Source organism: Cervus canadensis, chromosome 1 (assembly GCF_019320065.1).
Source record: "Cervus canadensis isolate Bull #8, Minnesota chromosome 1, ASM1932006v1, whole genome shotgun sequence".
In the NCBI taxonomy this organism is placed as follows: Eukaryota; Metazoa; Chordata; class Mammalia; order Artiodactyla; family Cervidae; genus Cervus; species Cervus canadensis.
Window position 1 is genome coordinate 35,157,875 of NC_057386.1, and position 17,295 is coordinate 35,175,169.

General features: G+C 41.9%; 1 protein-coding gene across 7 annotated transcripts in view; it reads right to left on the minus strand.

Annotated features, from left to right (window-relative positions):
• The window catches only part of KIAA0753 (KIAA0753 ortholog), a 55,138-nt gene that overhangs the window by 14,548 nt on the left and 23,295 nt on the right, over positions 1-17,295 (minus strand). For all 7 annotated transcript variants that reach the window (XM_043477324.1, XM_043477325.1, XM_043477323.1 and 4 more), the window contains exons 8-15: positions 15,436-15,671; positions 14,062-14,228; positions 12,300-12,419; positions 11,143-11,232; positions 7,937-8,015; positions 6,802-6,885; positions 3,341-3,526; positions 1,455-1,536 (exon numbers count right to left, since the gene is read on the minus strand). In XM_043477324.1, coding sequence (XP_043333259.1) covers positions 1,455-1,536; positions 3,341-3,526; positions 6,802-6,885; positions 7,937-8,015; positions 11,143-11,232; positions 12,300-12,419; positions 14,062-14,228; positions 15,436-15,671 — 1,044 coding nt within the window. The remainder of the gene's footprint in view (positions 1-1,454; positions 1,537-3,340; positions 3,527-6,801; positions 6,886-7,936; positions 8,016-11,142; positions 11,233-12,299; positions 12,420-14,061; positions 14,229-15,435; positions 15,672-17,295) is intronic.

The following is a 17,295-nucleotide window of genomic DNA, read 5'->3' on the forward strand; positions in this document are numbered from 1 at the left end:
ACATGTGCCTAGTCCATAATCTGGCAAATCTACTCAGGTTTTTATCCAAGAGAAATGAAAACCTATGTCCATAAAAAGATCACACATGAATACACTCAGCAAATTTCTAATAGACCCAAATTTAAAAAAATCAAATGCAGATCTCCAGGCAAATAGCTAAACTAGATGTGGTACCTGTGTACAATGGAATACTACTCAGCAATAAAAAGGAATGGACACTGGTACAGTGTGGCAGGCTGAACAATGGATCCCCCAGATGTCCAGATTCTGACCCCTGAAACCTGTGAATGTCTCTTTTATAGCAGGAGGGACTTTAAGGATCTTGAGATGGGGAAGTAACCTGGATCACTGGGATGGGCCATAAAGGTAATCAACAAGTCATTATAACAGGCAAGCAGAGGAAGATGTGACTCAGGGGAGGAGAAGGCAACGTGAAGGCAGAAGCAGTCTGGAGTAATAAAGCCACAAGCCAAGGAACGCAGGCAGCCTTAGAAGCTGGAAGAAGGAACCAGCCCTGCCAATCCCTTGCTTTTAGCCCTTTGAGAGATTCAGACTTCGGACCTCCAGGAATTCACTTGAGAATAAATTTGTGAGAGAATAAATTTGTTTTAAACCACTACATTTATGCTATAACTTGTTACTAACTTAAGCTTGTTACCTTAGCAATAGGAAACAAGTAATAGATAAATTATAAGACATCATGCTAAATGAAAGACAAAAGGTTAAATACATGTATGATTCCACTTATATGAAATTCCAGAATAGGCAAAATTAATCTAAAGTTAAAAAAAAAAAGCACAGTGGTTGGCTGGGTAGGGGGGCACTAACTGGGAAGGAGCACAGGGTGATGGAAGGAGTTTGGGTAGAAAGATGCACTCATTTGTCAAAACTCATCAAATAATACAGTTAAGATTTGTGTATTTCATTAGATGTAAATTTTATCTCAAAAGGAAAAAGAACCCTAAGTAAATATGAAGCTCCAGTTGCTGATACACAGGTTGAAATGTTTCGGGTAAGAGGTACTGATGTCTGCAACTTACTCTAAAAGGCACCCAAAAATAACATGAATTGACGGGTGCTCATGTGTGCTCAGTCACCTCCGACTCTTTGCGACCCCACGGACTGTAGCCCGCCTGGCTCCTCTGTCAATGGGATTTCCCAGGGAAGAATACTGAATGGGTTCCATGCCCTCCTCCAGGGGATCTTCCCAACCCAGGGATAAAACCTACGTCCCTTGTGTCTCCTGCATTGGCAGGTGGATTCTTTACCACTGAGCCATCTGGGAAGCCTGAGAGGATAAGGAGATATATGATAAAGCAAATAGAGCAAGATTTTAATTGTAGAATCTAGAAGATGTATATATGAGTACCCACTGTACAATTTTTTTCAACTTTTCTGTATGTGTGAAATTTTTCAGAGTACAATGTAGAAGGAAAAAGTGGGGGAACACTCACCATTTTTTTCTTCCTGCATCCAAAAATGAGGATCGGTATATACAATTTTATTATATCTTTGGCGAACTGTCTCCTGGTATTTCTTTGAAAAAAAAAAAAAGATTAATCTATGAGGAAAAAAATTAGTTTCATTACAAACCAGAGACTAGTAAGGTTATAATAGTCCAGCAGACATTTGATACAGACGTATCGCCAGAAAACAGGCATCTCCTAGGCCAGTGGTTAGCTCATGAGGGGAAGTGTAAAATAAAATGAGGCAATTAACCTATACTAATTAATCTAATCTGGACCAGCACTGCCCACTAGAATCTGAACTGATGATGGAAATGTTCTATTTTTGTCCTGTCCAATGTACTAGCCACTAACTACTGACCCCTGGAAATGCAGTAATGTATTTAATTTTAACTGGTTTACATTAAATGGCCACGCGTGTAAATGGCCACGTATGTAAACGGCCGTGTATGTGGCTACAGACTACCATTTGGGACACTTCAGGTCTAGACAGTTACCCCCAAGAAGGGGAAATCAGTTACAAGACTAGGATAAACTACACATTTTTAAATTGTCAAAAACCAACTAAATGTTGTCTTGCCTATAATGTTTTTAGTTTAGCAGCAAAGCCAAAATAAGATTTCATCAAGGTGGAGTTAAAATGAAAATTCTGAGCTAGGAGTCAGGGACCTGGATTCTCAGCCTAACTCTGGTGGGAATTTTTGGGTGGCCTTGGCCATGTCACTCACTGCCTTACTGTGTCTCAATTTCCTCCTCAGAACCATCCAGGGGTTGGCTTGCATAATGTCTGAGGTCTAGAATTCTCTGAGAAGAGCATTCTAAAGCAGCATCATGGGAATTAAGAAAGGTAAAGTTTGCCAGGATCCAATGGGAGGAGAGCAGAAGAGGCAATTGGGCAGCATTTACAAGCTGAGGGGTGAAGAAGTTGTTGGTCCCATTTGTAGGACTGGGCTCTGGCCCAGCGTTTTTGGTATCACATATCAATGATGAGTTATGGGTCAGGTAGTATACAGACACTTCATACCTCATTGTGTCCTTAAAAACACCCTCACTTAATTAAAAAAGATACATGTACTCCAGGATTCACTGCAGCACTATTTATAATAGCCAGGACATGGAAGCAACCTAGACGTCCATCGACAGATGAATGGATAAAGAAACTGTGTTGTGGTGTTTATAAATATATATAAATATATATATAGTGTGTATATATAAATATATATATACACACACAATGGAATATCACTCAGCCATAAAAAGGAATGAATTTAAGTCAGTTCTAGTGAGGGGGATGAACCTAAAGCCTGTTATACAGAGTGAAGTAAGTCAGAAAGAGAAAAACAAATATCATATATTAACACATTTATATATATATAGGGAATCTAGAAAAATGGTGCTGACAGGAATGGACACGGGGGTAAGGAGAGGGTGGGACGACTTGAGAGAGCAGTACGAACATCTATACACATAAAACAGACAGCTAGTGGGAAGCTGCTATATAACACAGGGAGCTCAACCCAGTGCTCTGTGATGACCTAAAGGGGTGGGGTGGGCTGGGGGTGGCAGGGAGGTTCAAGAGGGAGGGGACATATGTATACTTATGATTCACTTTGCTGTATGGCAGAAACCAACACAACACTGTAAACCAATTATCCTCCAATTAAAAAATAAATTAAAAAAAGAACAAAAACACCCCACTTATTAGAAAGTATAAGTGACTTTACAAAGGCTGCACATTTGGCTGACAGTCGAGCTGGGATTTAAACTGAGGACCAGGTAACTCTGATGTTTTAAGCTACAGAATCATGAGGAGGAGCTGTGCTCGACAGAAGCCAGCCTCCAGCAGCTAACCGGAGCTGGCTCCTGCAACCTACTTCCATTTCCTCCATTCGGAGCATCATGGTCTCCAGGTTCGGGCTGTCCTTGCCGTCCCCCAAGGTGGCTAAGGCATCAGACTCCCAGATCTTAGAGTGAGTCATGGGCCAGTGCTCGTGAGTGGTATCTTCCAAAAAACCATCCAGCTGATGAATGTTACTGGATTCACCATCAACAGCTGCAGCCTGCGAAACAAGCAAAGGGGATGGAAAGGCAATACGAAAATAGCATGAGACTTAAATATGAACCCTGATCACACACACCCACCGTGCGATGATACAACAGGCAGTTTCTACACTAAATCTAGTCTCTCCTAAGTCAGTAAACATTGACAGCAGGACATCAGGACAGTCAAGACAGTTTCTACCACAGTCATTTCAATAGTTGCATTAATCGAGTAACACCATTAATGTCCATGAAAATTATTGCTACTACCTGTTTTGCCAGCTGGTAAAGCAAGTATCTGCTTTGTGCTAGACTCAGAAGAATGTCCAATACTGCACATGTCATGGGGCTTCCCTGGTAGCTCAGTTAGTAAAGAATCCACCTGCAATGCAGGAGACCCTGGTTCAATTCCTGGGTCAGGAAGATCTCCTAGAGGGCACAGCAACCCACTCCAGTATTTTTGCCTGGAGAATCCCCATGGACACAGGAGCCTGGCGGGCTACAGTCCATGGGGTCACAAAGAGTTGGACACGACTGAGTGACTAAGCATACAGCACAAGTCATATTCTCCAGAGGACACACCTACACTATTCTCTTTCACTTCAGTGCTTTGTAAAAGCATCTGTTCACAACATCACAGCTGATGATTCTTGTTTCTGTTTGAGACTTTCTACCATTAACCTGAGGGCTTCCCTGGTTGCTCAGACAGTAAAGAATCCGCCTGCAATGCGGGAGGCCTGGGTTCAATCCCTGGGTTGGGAAGAGCCCCTGGAGGAGGGCATGGCAACCCACTCCAGTATTCCTGCCTGGAGAATCCTCACGGACAGAGAAGCCTGGTGGGCTACAGCCCATGGGGTTGCAAAAAGCCGGACACGACTGAATGACTAAGCATAGCACAGCACCCCTAACCTGGAAGAGTTTCACCAGCCTTTCTTGACTTTGTATCCTTTACATTCAAAAAGCACTTTACAGCTTGCAAAGCATTTTTATATGTGTTGTATTTCTGTTGATTCTAATATGTGTCTATATAAACTGCTCTGAAAGAGGCTTTTTAACAAAGAATGTCTGCTGGGGAAATGATCATATCAGGCTCTGGAAGGAGACATTTCTGGGACCCAATCCTGGTTCTGCCACTGATATGCCTCAAAGTGGGGGCAAGTATACTTAACCTCTCTAGGCCTCAATCCTCTGGTTTATAATATGGAAATAATGACCCTACATTTCAGAGTTACAAGGATTATATGAGCACTTGTACACTGGAACACTTTAAAAATAGTGATTGGCATGAAGAACAGTTACCGCCATAGTAATTTTTAAAACCTTTTAACGGTTTACAGAAGAAAATACATTAATGACCAACAAGGAAATGTTCAACCTTGACCAAAGTTAAAGAAATAAAAATCAGCTGAATAGCCAATACAATAAAATTACCAAGAAATCTAGAGTTAACTAAACCAGTAATGCAGGTCTGGTTAATTAAGATGCGTGTATCTGTTATTTTCATTAATGTTTAAAGAATCAAATATCAAGAATCCCATGAAATAAGGAAGGACCCAATGAGCTGATATGAAAAGATCACCAAAATATAAAGAAAGAAGCTTTATACAGATGAGCACACGGTACCCATTGGTGGGGAGATTTTACTTTTTACATGATACTTTTCCTGAATTATTTGCCTTTTTAGCCAGGTACAGCTTTTAATTAAAGGAAAACCTTACACATTTTGGAAAAATGTATTTCATGCGCAAGTTCAGTTAATGACAATAGTAGCAGCAGGAGACAAATATGCCATGATGGCACCCTCCCAAAATCTATTTCCTGACACCAGGGATCATCCTGTCTGCAAGCAAATCTACTGAGAGCTACAGCTGATTTGCAAAGTGCAACAAACGTCTCCTCCCTTTGAGAGATGAGAATTCTGGGTATCTGGGATCAAGGTCCCACAGCTCTTTTATAAGTTAACACAGCAAAATATCTCATTTTTAATAACTTCATCATGCCAACTTCAACAAGTTTGTTTCTATTCAGTTATTTATAAACACTGACCCTCAATGGTGCTGCCTGGGAAACTCTTGTGTGGTGATACTAAAGTTTAACAGTAGCTGAGAATGGTAAATATTGGACAGAGTGACTTTTCCTTTTTAAGAAATTGTATTAAGGCCCATTTAATGCCTACAGCACAGTTCTCATGTACAAGGCTGATCATTTCTAGTAATACTCAAACATGTCTACTTCACTGACAGCATTTATGACCATTTCATTTCCCTTTCCTATGAAAATACCGCATGAATTGCCTCCCTAGATGAGAGGTGAGTCTCATTACTTTTCTAGGGAAAAAGGCATCACTGGTAGCTCTGAAGTACAAAAGACAGAGGCATCGCGCACTTGGTCTATGAGAGCCAGATGCAGGGTTTCAGCGTCCAGTCTCACATGCCTCACCTCGCATGAGATTCTGTCATAAAATACTGGAACAATAAAATTACAACTGCAAAAATTACAAAAATATGCCAAAGCCAAACTATTGCTTAATGATTAGAACTGGGATACATCCTTGGAATCTATCATCTTCCTGTTCCTCAGGTCGTTGGGCTGGTGGAGCTGCATTCCAATTTCCTTCTCACTCTGAGACCATCACCCTTGCTCAGCCCTTCATTTACTCTGAACAAGAAAGCAGTAACTTCTCTCCGCCCTCCAAGAAGAGCCGCCGGAGGCAGGCTGCACCTTCCTGTCCCTAGCCGAGGTAGAAGGGCAGGGAGGGCCACATTCCCACAAACGGTGAACACACGTCCTCCAGAGGAAGAGCACAGGGTGGACAACCAGATGCTAGGTTTTCATTTTTCTCCAACATTATCATTTGTTCCTGGGCCACCTTTTGTCTCTGCCAGGCCAGATACCGGTCATTACTAGGCACTCAAAACATGCTTGCCTAACAATACATATTGGGCCCTCAGTATAAAGGAAATTAGGCCAGTAAATGAGGGCAGTCATTCTTCTGCCGTGGGCCATCAACATTCAGGCTCATGCAGTCTACCCACACTCTGTCACTGGGAGGAAAGGAAAGAGCTGCTGACAAAAACCTGTGGCTCGAGAGCTTTCTGTGAGCTGTTCACAGGCTCATCTAAGTCATAATGCTAAAGATACACTCTAAGCATTAACATGCCAAATGTGAAAGATGACCTACACCCTCCGGAGTGGGACACTAGGGTGATCTGTGTGTCATTTTTCCTTACACCCGAGGACATTATTATGTAATAATCCCAGCATCAGTCCAGAACGCCAGCCCCACCACACGCACCTCCTCGGCAGGCTGGGCTGTCATTGTGATTTCTGATGGCCGATCCTTCAAATGAGTATCTACTTCCAGAGAAGAATTGACTCTCTATTAAAACAGACAAGCACACTCATGAATTATGAAAATTTACAACCCATATTAGTACAAATGAATTCTGCTCCCAGAATAACTTCTGTGTGGAACTGTTCATCAGTTTTAGCTATATTAGGCTTTCTGTAGAAATTTAAGCACTCTGTCTTCATGAAAATAAACGCCATGTGCTGTTCTTGGCTTTCTGCCCCTTTTCTTCCCTCAATTTTGAAAATGTTATCAGAGTAGCTGTGTGTTTTTGTGCAATTACTCAACTTCTCTGTTCCAGTTTCCTCAATGACAAAAAAAGGAGGTTGGATGGTTTGGCCTCTATGAACCCTCCCGATTCTATACTCCTGAGATTTCCATGGACTCTAAAAATGATTTAACATGTCTCAGACCAAGAGATAGAGAAGTTCAGTGCCCTATTCAGTGACCCAGAATGTTGTTTACTCCATTTAAGATTCTAGTGCTTTTCCATGGCTTCATCTAGTCACACGAACAAAAGCGTTCCTATTTACAGGATGGATTTACAGGGTCTTGCCATAGCATTCAGCTCACTGCTCAGAGGATGGCAAAACCTACTGGTGATGCTCTGTACAATTCACCTTGAAAAAAGCACTAATTTGTGCACAGAAGCTGTCCTAACATTTCTCTCCTCTGGAAAAAATACAGTAAATCATTCCAGATCACTGAGGTGAAAGAGCACGAAATTAAGAGTGGAAGCAGTGAACTGAACACTAATACCACCAATAGCTTTATTTGATTAGGAACATAAATTGCAATCGAAACTTATTCCCCAAAAGAAAATCTCACCTTTCGCAAAAATGATACTTTCTCTCTCCTCCCCCATCTTGAACCCTCACCCACAAAGGAAGACGCATCAGTAGTGTGGGTGCCCGAAAAGGGCCCTGGCAGCACTGTGCCCATACCACGAAGCACAAGCAGCAATGCAGCTGCTGGCTGCCAGACAGACACACAGCCCTGCAAAGGGTCAGTGTGACCTCTGGGGCAACACTTTTTATTCGAGAGCTTCCAAAAGGCAAGCATATGGGATGAACTAGATTACCTGGGCCTTGGCCAGGAGAGGCTTCAAACGCTCCAGAACTGCCTTCTCTACCTTGTCTGCTAACTGGGTGGTGGAAACACTATTTAGAAATAAAACTGAAAATTAAAATCAAAAGCAAGAAAATATCCTATTGTGCACATTTATTTACCACCCCAGGCGAAGGGAAATCGAATGATTATAAAACCACAGTGCTGTTCTAATTTTCACACAAGATCCCGGGGGATCTTGTTAAATGTAGATTCTGATGCGACTGGCTTGAGGGAGGCCTCAGAGTCTGTATTTCCAACAAGCTCTCAGGTGATGTGATACTACTGGTCCTGACCCCAACTTTGAGGACAAAGGCTGAGATAACATCTGAAGAAGTATATTAGGCTCTGAGTCCATTTTGAAAGAATAATGGCTGCCTTGAAACGACTAAAGAGGGCACAAGACACAACAAATGAAACTAATTTTGTTCCCTCCCAAACCCCACAATAACAGAATCAGACATAAACTCACAATGACAAGGCGGGGGAAACGGTGCTAGAAACTCAAGGACGAAAGTGTTAAGTAACTTACCAGCCTAAGAGGGCTGAATTCTAGGGTTGTAATGGGCAAAGCCAAGGACTCACACAATTTGCACTGCTGACTTAAGAGGCTCAAGACGGAGCACCAAGTACCCCGAGGCGTAGGGGTGACCTGGGAGGAGGTGGCTTTACCATAAAAGATAAGAGTCAGATGACATTTGAGAAGTTAGGGCCCTAGGTCCCTTCCCTCCTTCACATACTGGACCATGGCCTCTCCGCAACTCTGAAAGAAGATGGGTTGGTTGCTCAATCTCTTGACTCCTCAGGGGATGCAAACTGCACTGAGACTATAGGTGCCCTACTGAAGTGAGGGATGCATGGATGTGAGCTGAATGCCGAGGGGTAAGACTCACAGCCTCCTGACCACCTCAGCTTCAACGACACACAGGTCCTCACCCTCCAGGCAGCAGGTCAAAAGACTCATCTCTGGAGAGCGTGGTGCACCCCAAAGGAAAGACCTAAAGACCTGCATGACGGTCCTTAACCAACAGTTCACCCAGATGACCCTAGTGTAAAGATCAAGGTCAATAATCCTTTCATCGGATGGTGCTAGACTAGCCAGATATCCACAAGGAAAACAATCAACCCTGATAAGCATTTCATCTCACACACAGATATTAATTAAAAATGGGATCACAGATATAAAAATTAAAACTGAAACTAAAAAGCATTTTAGAAGAAAATATAGAATATCCTTGAAACTTCAGCACTGGTCATGATTACTTAAAAAAGTAATGATTCATAAAAAAGATTAACTGTAAAATGAAAAAACTGCTAAGCTGATCTTAATCAAAATTTGAAATTTCTTGTCTTCAAAAGATCCCATTAAGAAAATACATAGGCAAGCCACAGGACTGGGAGAAAATATTTGCACATATTCTGAAAGGGGCCTCAAATCCAGAACATATTTTTTGAAACTCTTAAAAATCAATAATTATAAAAACAATAAAAAATGGACAAAAAACTTGAATAAACACATCACAAAAAGCACTACCAAGTGTTCATCATCATTAGACTTCAAGGAACTGCAAAGTAAAATCCCAGCGAGATACCACCACATGCTCTCACCAAAATTTAAAAAATTGTATATTACCACGTCAGCTGGGATGCAGAAAAACTAGAAGGGAATTCCTATACTAACTAACAATGGAAAACAACCCAGAGGTTAATTCACAAGAGGATGGATACACAGGCTGTGGATATGTGTATGTGAATAGTCACGCAATGGAATACTACTGGGTAACAAAACGAAACACTACACAAGGCAGCCCACTGCCCCCTGACCAGGCCTCCTCTGGAGGTCCACTGCACCTGGTTCATCTCCAGATGCCCCAAATGTGGTAAGCTCTACCTTTGCCAGGACTCATTCATGATCTATAAACTTTCCGGATGGGCACCTAAAAAGTCCCAGGAAGTTTAGGAAGGACCCTGCGCAGCCTGCTTTCCCCGGGAATCCTCATCTATTCCCAGCAACACTGCCTTTCCAGGTTTGGGCCTGCTTCTCAGCTGTCCGGATGAAACAATATGCCGTTAAGGACACACACAAGGGTAACAGATTTATGAATTCAAGTAATGAAAAGATGAACACAAGAATCAGGACAGTGGTGAGCTCTGGGGAGAAAGTAGGGGCTGCAACTGAGGAGGGACCCACAGGGAGTTTGAGAGTAGGGGTGCTGACCCCTGTCTTGGTTTTGGGGTGGTAGTGGTTCACGACACTCACCCTCTAACAAAAGGGCCACAGCCCTTCTAACCTGGGAGTGGATACTCTCTCATGACTGGTGACAGAATGCACAGCTATGTCAATGAGGATTCTGTTCATGTGACTTCAGGGTGACTCATTATCAGAGTGAGACAGATGAGCCAACTGCAGCAGTAACAACTAAGCCTGCTCATGAACTTCTTTGTGCCTGGATTTAGGTGGTTACACTCTTGGGGGCAAATGGGAAAAGCAACCTCACTTGAAAACCTTACGCTGTGCTCAAGCTAACATGTGAAGCAGAAGTATCTTAGCAGACTGCACATCTACGCCCCACCTGGCCAGGAGACAAGCACCTCCAAGGGAAACAACAGACATAACACTGATCTTTCAGATGAAACTCCCCCTAAACTGTAGATATCATTCAAACTGCACACAAAAGAAATACTTCCTAGAAAAAATACTGTGCAAAATACACGCAGGCATGCAGATACTCATTCATTCATTCAATGGTGAGGTCAGGCCCACACAGTCCAGGATGGTGGTGAAACTGTCCGGACCAATTTAAGAATAGGCAAGCATGCACCATCCTTCAGAAGCAAACACATATCTCAGTTTCTGACACCTGTCCCTTTCTCCAGTTTTCAGCTCATTCAATTCCTTTGTTCTTCTGGAAGTTTCAGCATCAAGCCAATGGAGCCTAAAGGATGCTATCACAGAGTCATCCTAACTCTCCTCAAACTAGCCAGGACTCCCAGGGGCTCCTGTCTGAGCTCCACTGTTGGCTTCTTAGCTGACTTCAAAGAACTTTAAGCAGTCTGACGGACAACAGACATGAGAAGTGTGACTACACCACAAAACAATCGCAACAAGTTATAAAAATAGCTAGATGATATAAAATAGGCCTGCTGTGTTTTACTCTACCTCAGAAAACAGTCAGTTACCTCTGTTTTTGCATTTTGTCCATTTGTTCGGCTTTTAATTCTTCTAATTCCTTCAATCTTTTGGAAGTTTCAGCATCCAGCCAAGCGAGTCTAGCAGAGAATACAAAAGTCAGGCCAATTTTGCCTCAACCTGCAGGTGTCATTACCGCATAAACAGACCAGGAGTCAGGACCCCGCAGAGCGCCCATCTCGGTTCCATCAACGACTCAGGAGGTAGCTCAGTCTCTGGGCCAGTGCAGCTCTCGGTGTGATGTTCCATGGAAAAAGACATGTACCCGCAAGAGCACTCCTGGTTGGTGTGCAGTGCCACAAAAACCTGGCCACAAATATTCTCAAGAAAACTAGCCTTCGCTGCAACTAGGGCTTCTTGCTCAGCTGTAAAACAAAGCTGCTGCTCTATCTTCCAGCTCAGACAAAGAAATGGGCTCCCAGGAGAGCCCCCAACGCAGAGTGGAGTCAAATAAACACAGAAAGGAAAAGCTAACTCGGAACAACCTTAATGTATGTGTTAGGGCGTGATGCTTTCAGCCCAGGATAGTGAACAGTATCAAATTATCTAATGGTCCACTTTCACTCTGGCTTCCCCATAACTGCAAGAACAATTCCAGCCAAATGAATGCAGGCAACCTGTTTTCACTGCTCTCCTGTCATGGAATGGCCTCACCTCATTACCCCCTACTTAAAGCCTATTCTTCAAGTCCTAATTGATTTTCCATCTCCCTCCAAGAAGTTCAGATCTCTGCAGAGGTGTCCTGTCTACCTTCTGAACTCTCAGCATTTAACACTTCAGGTCTCAGGGGACATACAACTTTCTATCTTATAGTCAATAACATGTCCTCCTTGTTGACTATAAATAAGCAGGGGCTGGGAATCTGTCTTTTTTGCCCACCCCCCCAGTCCCCCACAAAGGTCTCCAAAGAGCCCACAACTGTACCAAAACAAGCAACTGGCAGACAACTGAAACGCACGTAATTTTTGAATGAATTAGGCAAGGAATAAAAGAGGGGCTCACTGTCTAAGCTGCATAATTTGACAGGAAAGTTTAGTAATTTCTGTTTTATATAGCCAACTTTATACATGAGCAAAAGAAGAGCTCGCTTTAGAATTCCATTTGAAAGGGGGCCCATTTCAAAGATCTGACAAACGCCAGCACAAACCTCACTGCTTCGTGTTCAACAGCACCTCTCAGCGGACTGTCCTCTTGTGTATCTTCCTGCTGGAGAGATTGTTCTTTGGTGGTATCTTTGGGGCTGGATTTCACCTTGAGCCAGGCAGCACTGCAAAACAAGGAAAACTTATACCTTTGTAACCATTCCCTCCACATCCGATGACTCATAAAACGTGCCAGCTCAGAAAAGACAAGAGCATCACAGTACTGGTGATCTACAGTGGGGGCTCTATATCGGAAGCTGAATGTGAAGCAGAGTGACAGCATCCAGGATTCAGGCTCGGTGTCAAAGAAGAGAAATCCCTTTTTGCTTCATAGAAGCAATCACTATTTTAAATGAAAAAACAATTGTCAACTACAGAATAATGGGTGAAATTCAACAAAACCCCGTTCTAATATACAGATTTGGGTCACTAATTATATTTCACGTTACATAGCAACTCTGTGCCTTTTATCAGGTCTACTACAGCACTTTGAACTCAAAAGCCTTCCCCCTTACCTCCCCTATCTACCACATGTACACTCTAGAAGACAGTGCATTGTATATTTAGTTTGCAATATAAATTCCAACCAACTTCTGTTTTCATGAGCTTACCAACTGAATTCACATCTCTACACTACTACATACATAAAAATAGAGAATTAAGAGCACAGAAATAAAGCAAAGAAGCACACATATTATAAAATCAGAAGACCTGATTTTAGTCTCAGCTCTGCTATATAAGCAAGGCATTAGATTCTCTGGACAGTTTCTTCACCTTTAAAGTGAAAGCTGATAAATAAGCATAACCATCCACTGAGAATCACTCAGTCTTCAGGGGATCCCATCCCACCAAGCTTCTCACCACATCTCCTGCCGGCCTAAGAAGTGGTACCCTTCATGTCACCTACCTTCTTGCTCACTCTCCTCCTCACGTGACTGCTTGTGCCTGCCTTCCTGTGACTGTCCTAGCACCTGGTCCTTTCCATCGTGCTTCTGAGAACCACTGTCCATGGTACATGAACTCCCATTTTTAACCAATTCCCTGAAGACTGTAATTTCTGCCTCACTGGACTCTGTGCCCCTGAAGGACAACACCTTCTCCCCAGCTCTGTAGAAGATTGGGCCCTCATTCACTATGTGCTGTGAGTAAGGGTGCTGCTGCTACTGCTAAGTTGCTTCACGACCCCATGGACTGTAGTCTACCAGACTCCTCTGTCCATGGGATTTTCCAGACGAGAGTACTGGAGTGGGTTGCCATTGCCTTCTCCCGAGTAAGGGTGACAAGGCAGTGATGTCAGCTCTATCCTAACTGTCTTCTGCGTCAGGACAGCATCTATGAGGTTTGTACGGTTTTATAATTAATGTTGTCTTGACTTGGACTAGGAATTATTTTTAAGCATTCATTCAGTAAAGATTTACTAAATGCCTACTAAGATTGACTACATCAGGCACTGTACACTCAGATATAAGGCACAGTTCCCGGCCTCAAGTAACCAGGATCTACTGGGTGTGGAGGCAAGTGAACAGCAGCCCTCAAAGTCCACAGGGTACTGGAGTGACCTGTGGGAGTTATTTACCCACCGTCAGGTAGGAAAAAGGAACCAATGGGCTTCCAGTCAAAAACATTTCATGTATTACCCATCCAAATGAGCTTTTTTTCCTTAAAGGGGACTAAGGCCACTGCTTCATTTGCTCTAAGCAATAGGTCACCTTTGATCTGTGGAGGAAAAGTAAAATCACATACCTGAATGCTTGAATTTTTACATACCATTTAGGAGATGCTGGTGGGGATGTGGGGTTTGGAGGTATCCAAGGAGTCCTACTGTCTTTCACAGGCTGTTGGTTCATTTTTAATCTGGAGGAGACTGTTGTCCTTTGCAACCTGCTTTTGCTGTAAGAGGGGATTGGTCTACTTTTTTCAGCTTTGTGTAGTCCCTGCAAGAGATAAATATGAATTACAAAGCCAAATGGATAGCAAAGAAACTGGTTTTGACCTCGGGCTTACTGAAGGTTCAAATGTCCCTATGCTGTTCATGCATTCATTCAGCAAAAACTTAAATGGACAGCACTGTGGCAGAAATTTGGGGAGGGCACAGATTACATGAAAACAACCCTGGTTGTGGGGAGAGGGGTACACACGTAAAACTGGAATCCCTGGCTTGGCCATCTTTATATATATATAATATATATATATATATTTCTTCCTAACTAAGCAAAAGAGGTAAAAAACATTCTTGGTTAAAATACATTTCTCAGTCTTGAGGTTTCCTATCTGTAAAATGGGAGATAATGTCTTCACAAATTTCTAGAAGATTAAATGAGCTAACAGAGGAGGAGTATGATGAAGGCACGAAGGCATACGCCACCTAAACAGAACAACTACCATAAAATGCTATAGAGAACAAGGCTGTTTCAGAGAAATATTCCAGGCTGAATTTGTATAGGCTCAACCCAGACTTCCCAATGACCTCCCTTGATAGTTTGTTTGAAAAGGAATAAAGACTTGATCTTAATCCATGATTTATGAGTAACAGGTGATTATGTTACAGAAGCCTATGGAGAAGCCACCAAATTGGAGTAACCACATTAAGCATATTCAGACTAGGAGGTAGTCTTCTAGCCAGTTCGCCACTGGTAGGGCCTGAAGTTAAATTTTAGATAGAAGCTTAAGAATATAATGTACTTTCAAGCCAGCTGACTCCCAAAGCTATTTAGAAAGTACTCACCCTAAGATACCTTTCAATATCAAGTGATATATTATGTATCAATATTTAGCAGGAAATCTTCATCTTAATCCCTCAAATTTCATACTTCCAAATCAGAAGCAGAAAAAAAACTATATTTTAAAATAGCCTGCCCAATGAAGACCATGGTGTCAAATCAGAAAGGCTCTTACTAAACCTGGACAAGAATGCCCTATCCTTAGTAACAATACTAAAACTTGTTTTTTGTTTAAAAAAAAAAACAAAAACAAAAAAACAACCTGGAGCCAAGCTATGTCAGCTTAGACAGCTGGGCTCAAGGGCTCTGGCATTCAAATGCCCAAGAACTCAAATCCTGGCTCCACCATTTACCAGCCTGTGTGACCTTGGACGATGTCAGATTAATACAAACGGGCCAAAAGAAAGGAGTGATTTCATACTTGTTGTGGTCTTGCTGGTGCCAGAGTATCTTTCTTCCTAGGCGGTGGCACATTCTCAGTCACAAGCTTCTTTCTCCCTGCTTTTATTTTTGCCAGGGCTAATGCCTCTTCTTTGAAGCCTGCATTTTGGTCGAGGATAGATGGAACATCATCCTGAAGGATATCTGCCTCTAATCCATCGAGCTCATTTTCCAGGCTCTGGGTCACTGGAAGCTCTGTGTCGGGTTGATACTTATCTACATGGAGATTTCAGAAGGACAAGAGGAAGGAAATGCTATTCAAATCAAGTGAGAATGATTATCCAGAGGCAGATAAGCTCACAACACCCTGTTAAAAACTGAAGTGTCTTGCTGTCAAGAGTTGCTTCTGATCCTATGACTCCTACTGCAGTTCTACGGCAGAAACCTAAGTACCATGCCTGACTCCTAAATCTCACCTCCCACATTTACTTACTCACCCAGTCCCTCAAATCCTAATTCTATCAGTAAAATACCTCTTGCCCTTTTCTTCCCTCCTGCCACTCCCTAACGTCAGGCTTGCAATATCTTGTGACTGTAACAACAGCATCTTGTAACAGACCCCTACTTTATCTTCAATCACACCTTCTCCTGACTACCATAATTATGTTTTTAATGTAAATATTTAAGTATCACTTCTCAAAACCTTTGATGGCTCCAAATTTGATACAGAATAAAGTCTGAACTCCATACAGGACATACAACCTGCAATGGGAAAGAAGGTAAAACTGTATTTGAAGATGAGATATTTTATATACAGAAACAATCCAAAGAGAATCTACAGATAGGCAATTACAACTAAGAATAGAGTTCAGCCATGTTTCTGGATAGAAGAAGAAAAATAAACAAAATTCATTCTCATTTGCACATACTAAAAGAACTAATTAGAGAAAATATAAGAGAAAAAGTACCCCATTAACAATAGCAACTAAACTATAAGGCACTAAGGAAGAAATCTTAGGAAAGATGTATAAGACTTTTACCAAACAAAAAAGCTCAAAGGTATTTTTGAAGGACAAGAAAGAAAGTCTGGATCAATTATTTTCATGAATGAAAAAAATACTGTAAAGCATCAATTCTCCCCATAGTGATCCTCAATTTCAAATGCAAGTTCAATTAAAATCTCAACAGATTTCTTTTTTGTGGATATAAAATTTTAATGCTAAAATTCTTATGAAGTGTAAAATCCCAAGACAGCCCAAATAATTCTGAAGAACAACAATGTGAGGAGTAGGGCAGGGGTGGGAGTCTTATTTTCCCAGTGATAGTGTTCGTGATAAAGCTGTAATAATTAAGGCAGTGTGGGAGTGATGCAGGAACAGGCGGAAACCAATGAAGCAGGACGGGTATGACAAAGGCTGTATGACAAATCAGTGAGTATGAACTGGATCGCTCAATAAATAATGCTGAAATTACTAGTATCCACAGGTAACTAAGGAAAAACCTAAGTGTTCAGTGTGAGAATGCTCACCCTCACACTGAACACTTACATTCTAAATGTAAAGAAGACCTAAATGTGAAAGGAAAACTTTAAAGCTTTTAGAAGAAAATATGAGAATATGATTATGACATCAGGCCAGAATATGCTTTCTTAAAGCCAAATATAATGTTAGCATATGTAAACTTAATTACACTAAACTGCACCTTGCTTTTGACAAAGACACCAAAAAAGTCACAGGCAAGCCAGAGTCTATAAGGTATATAATTAACATAGGCTCAACATCCAGAATATATAAAGAACAACTGTGAGTCCATAAGAAAACAAACAACGCAACAGGGAAACAGGCAAAGGACAGAAAGTGGCAGAGAGAAAAATCTAAATTGTCAATGAAAACATGAAAAG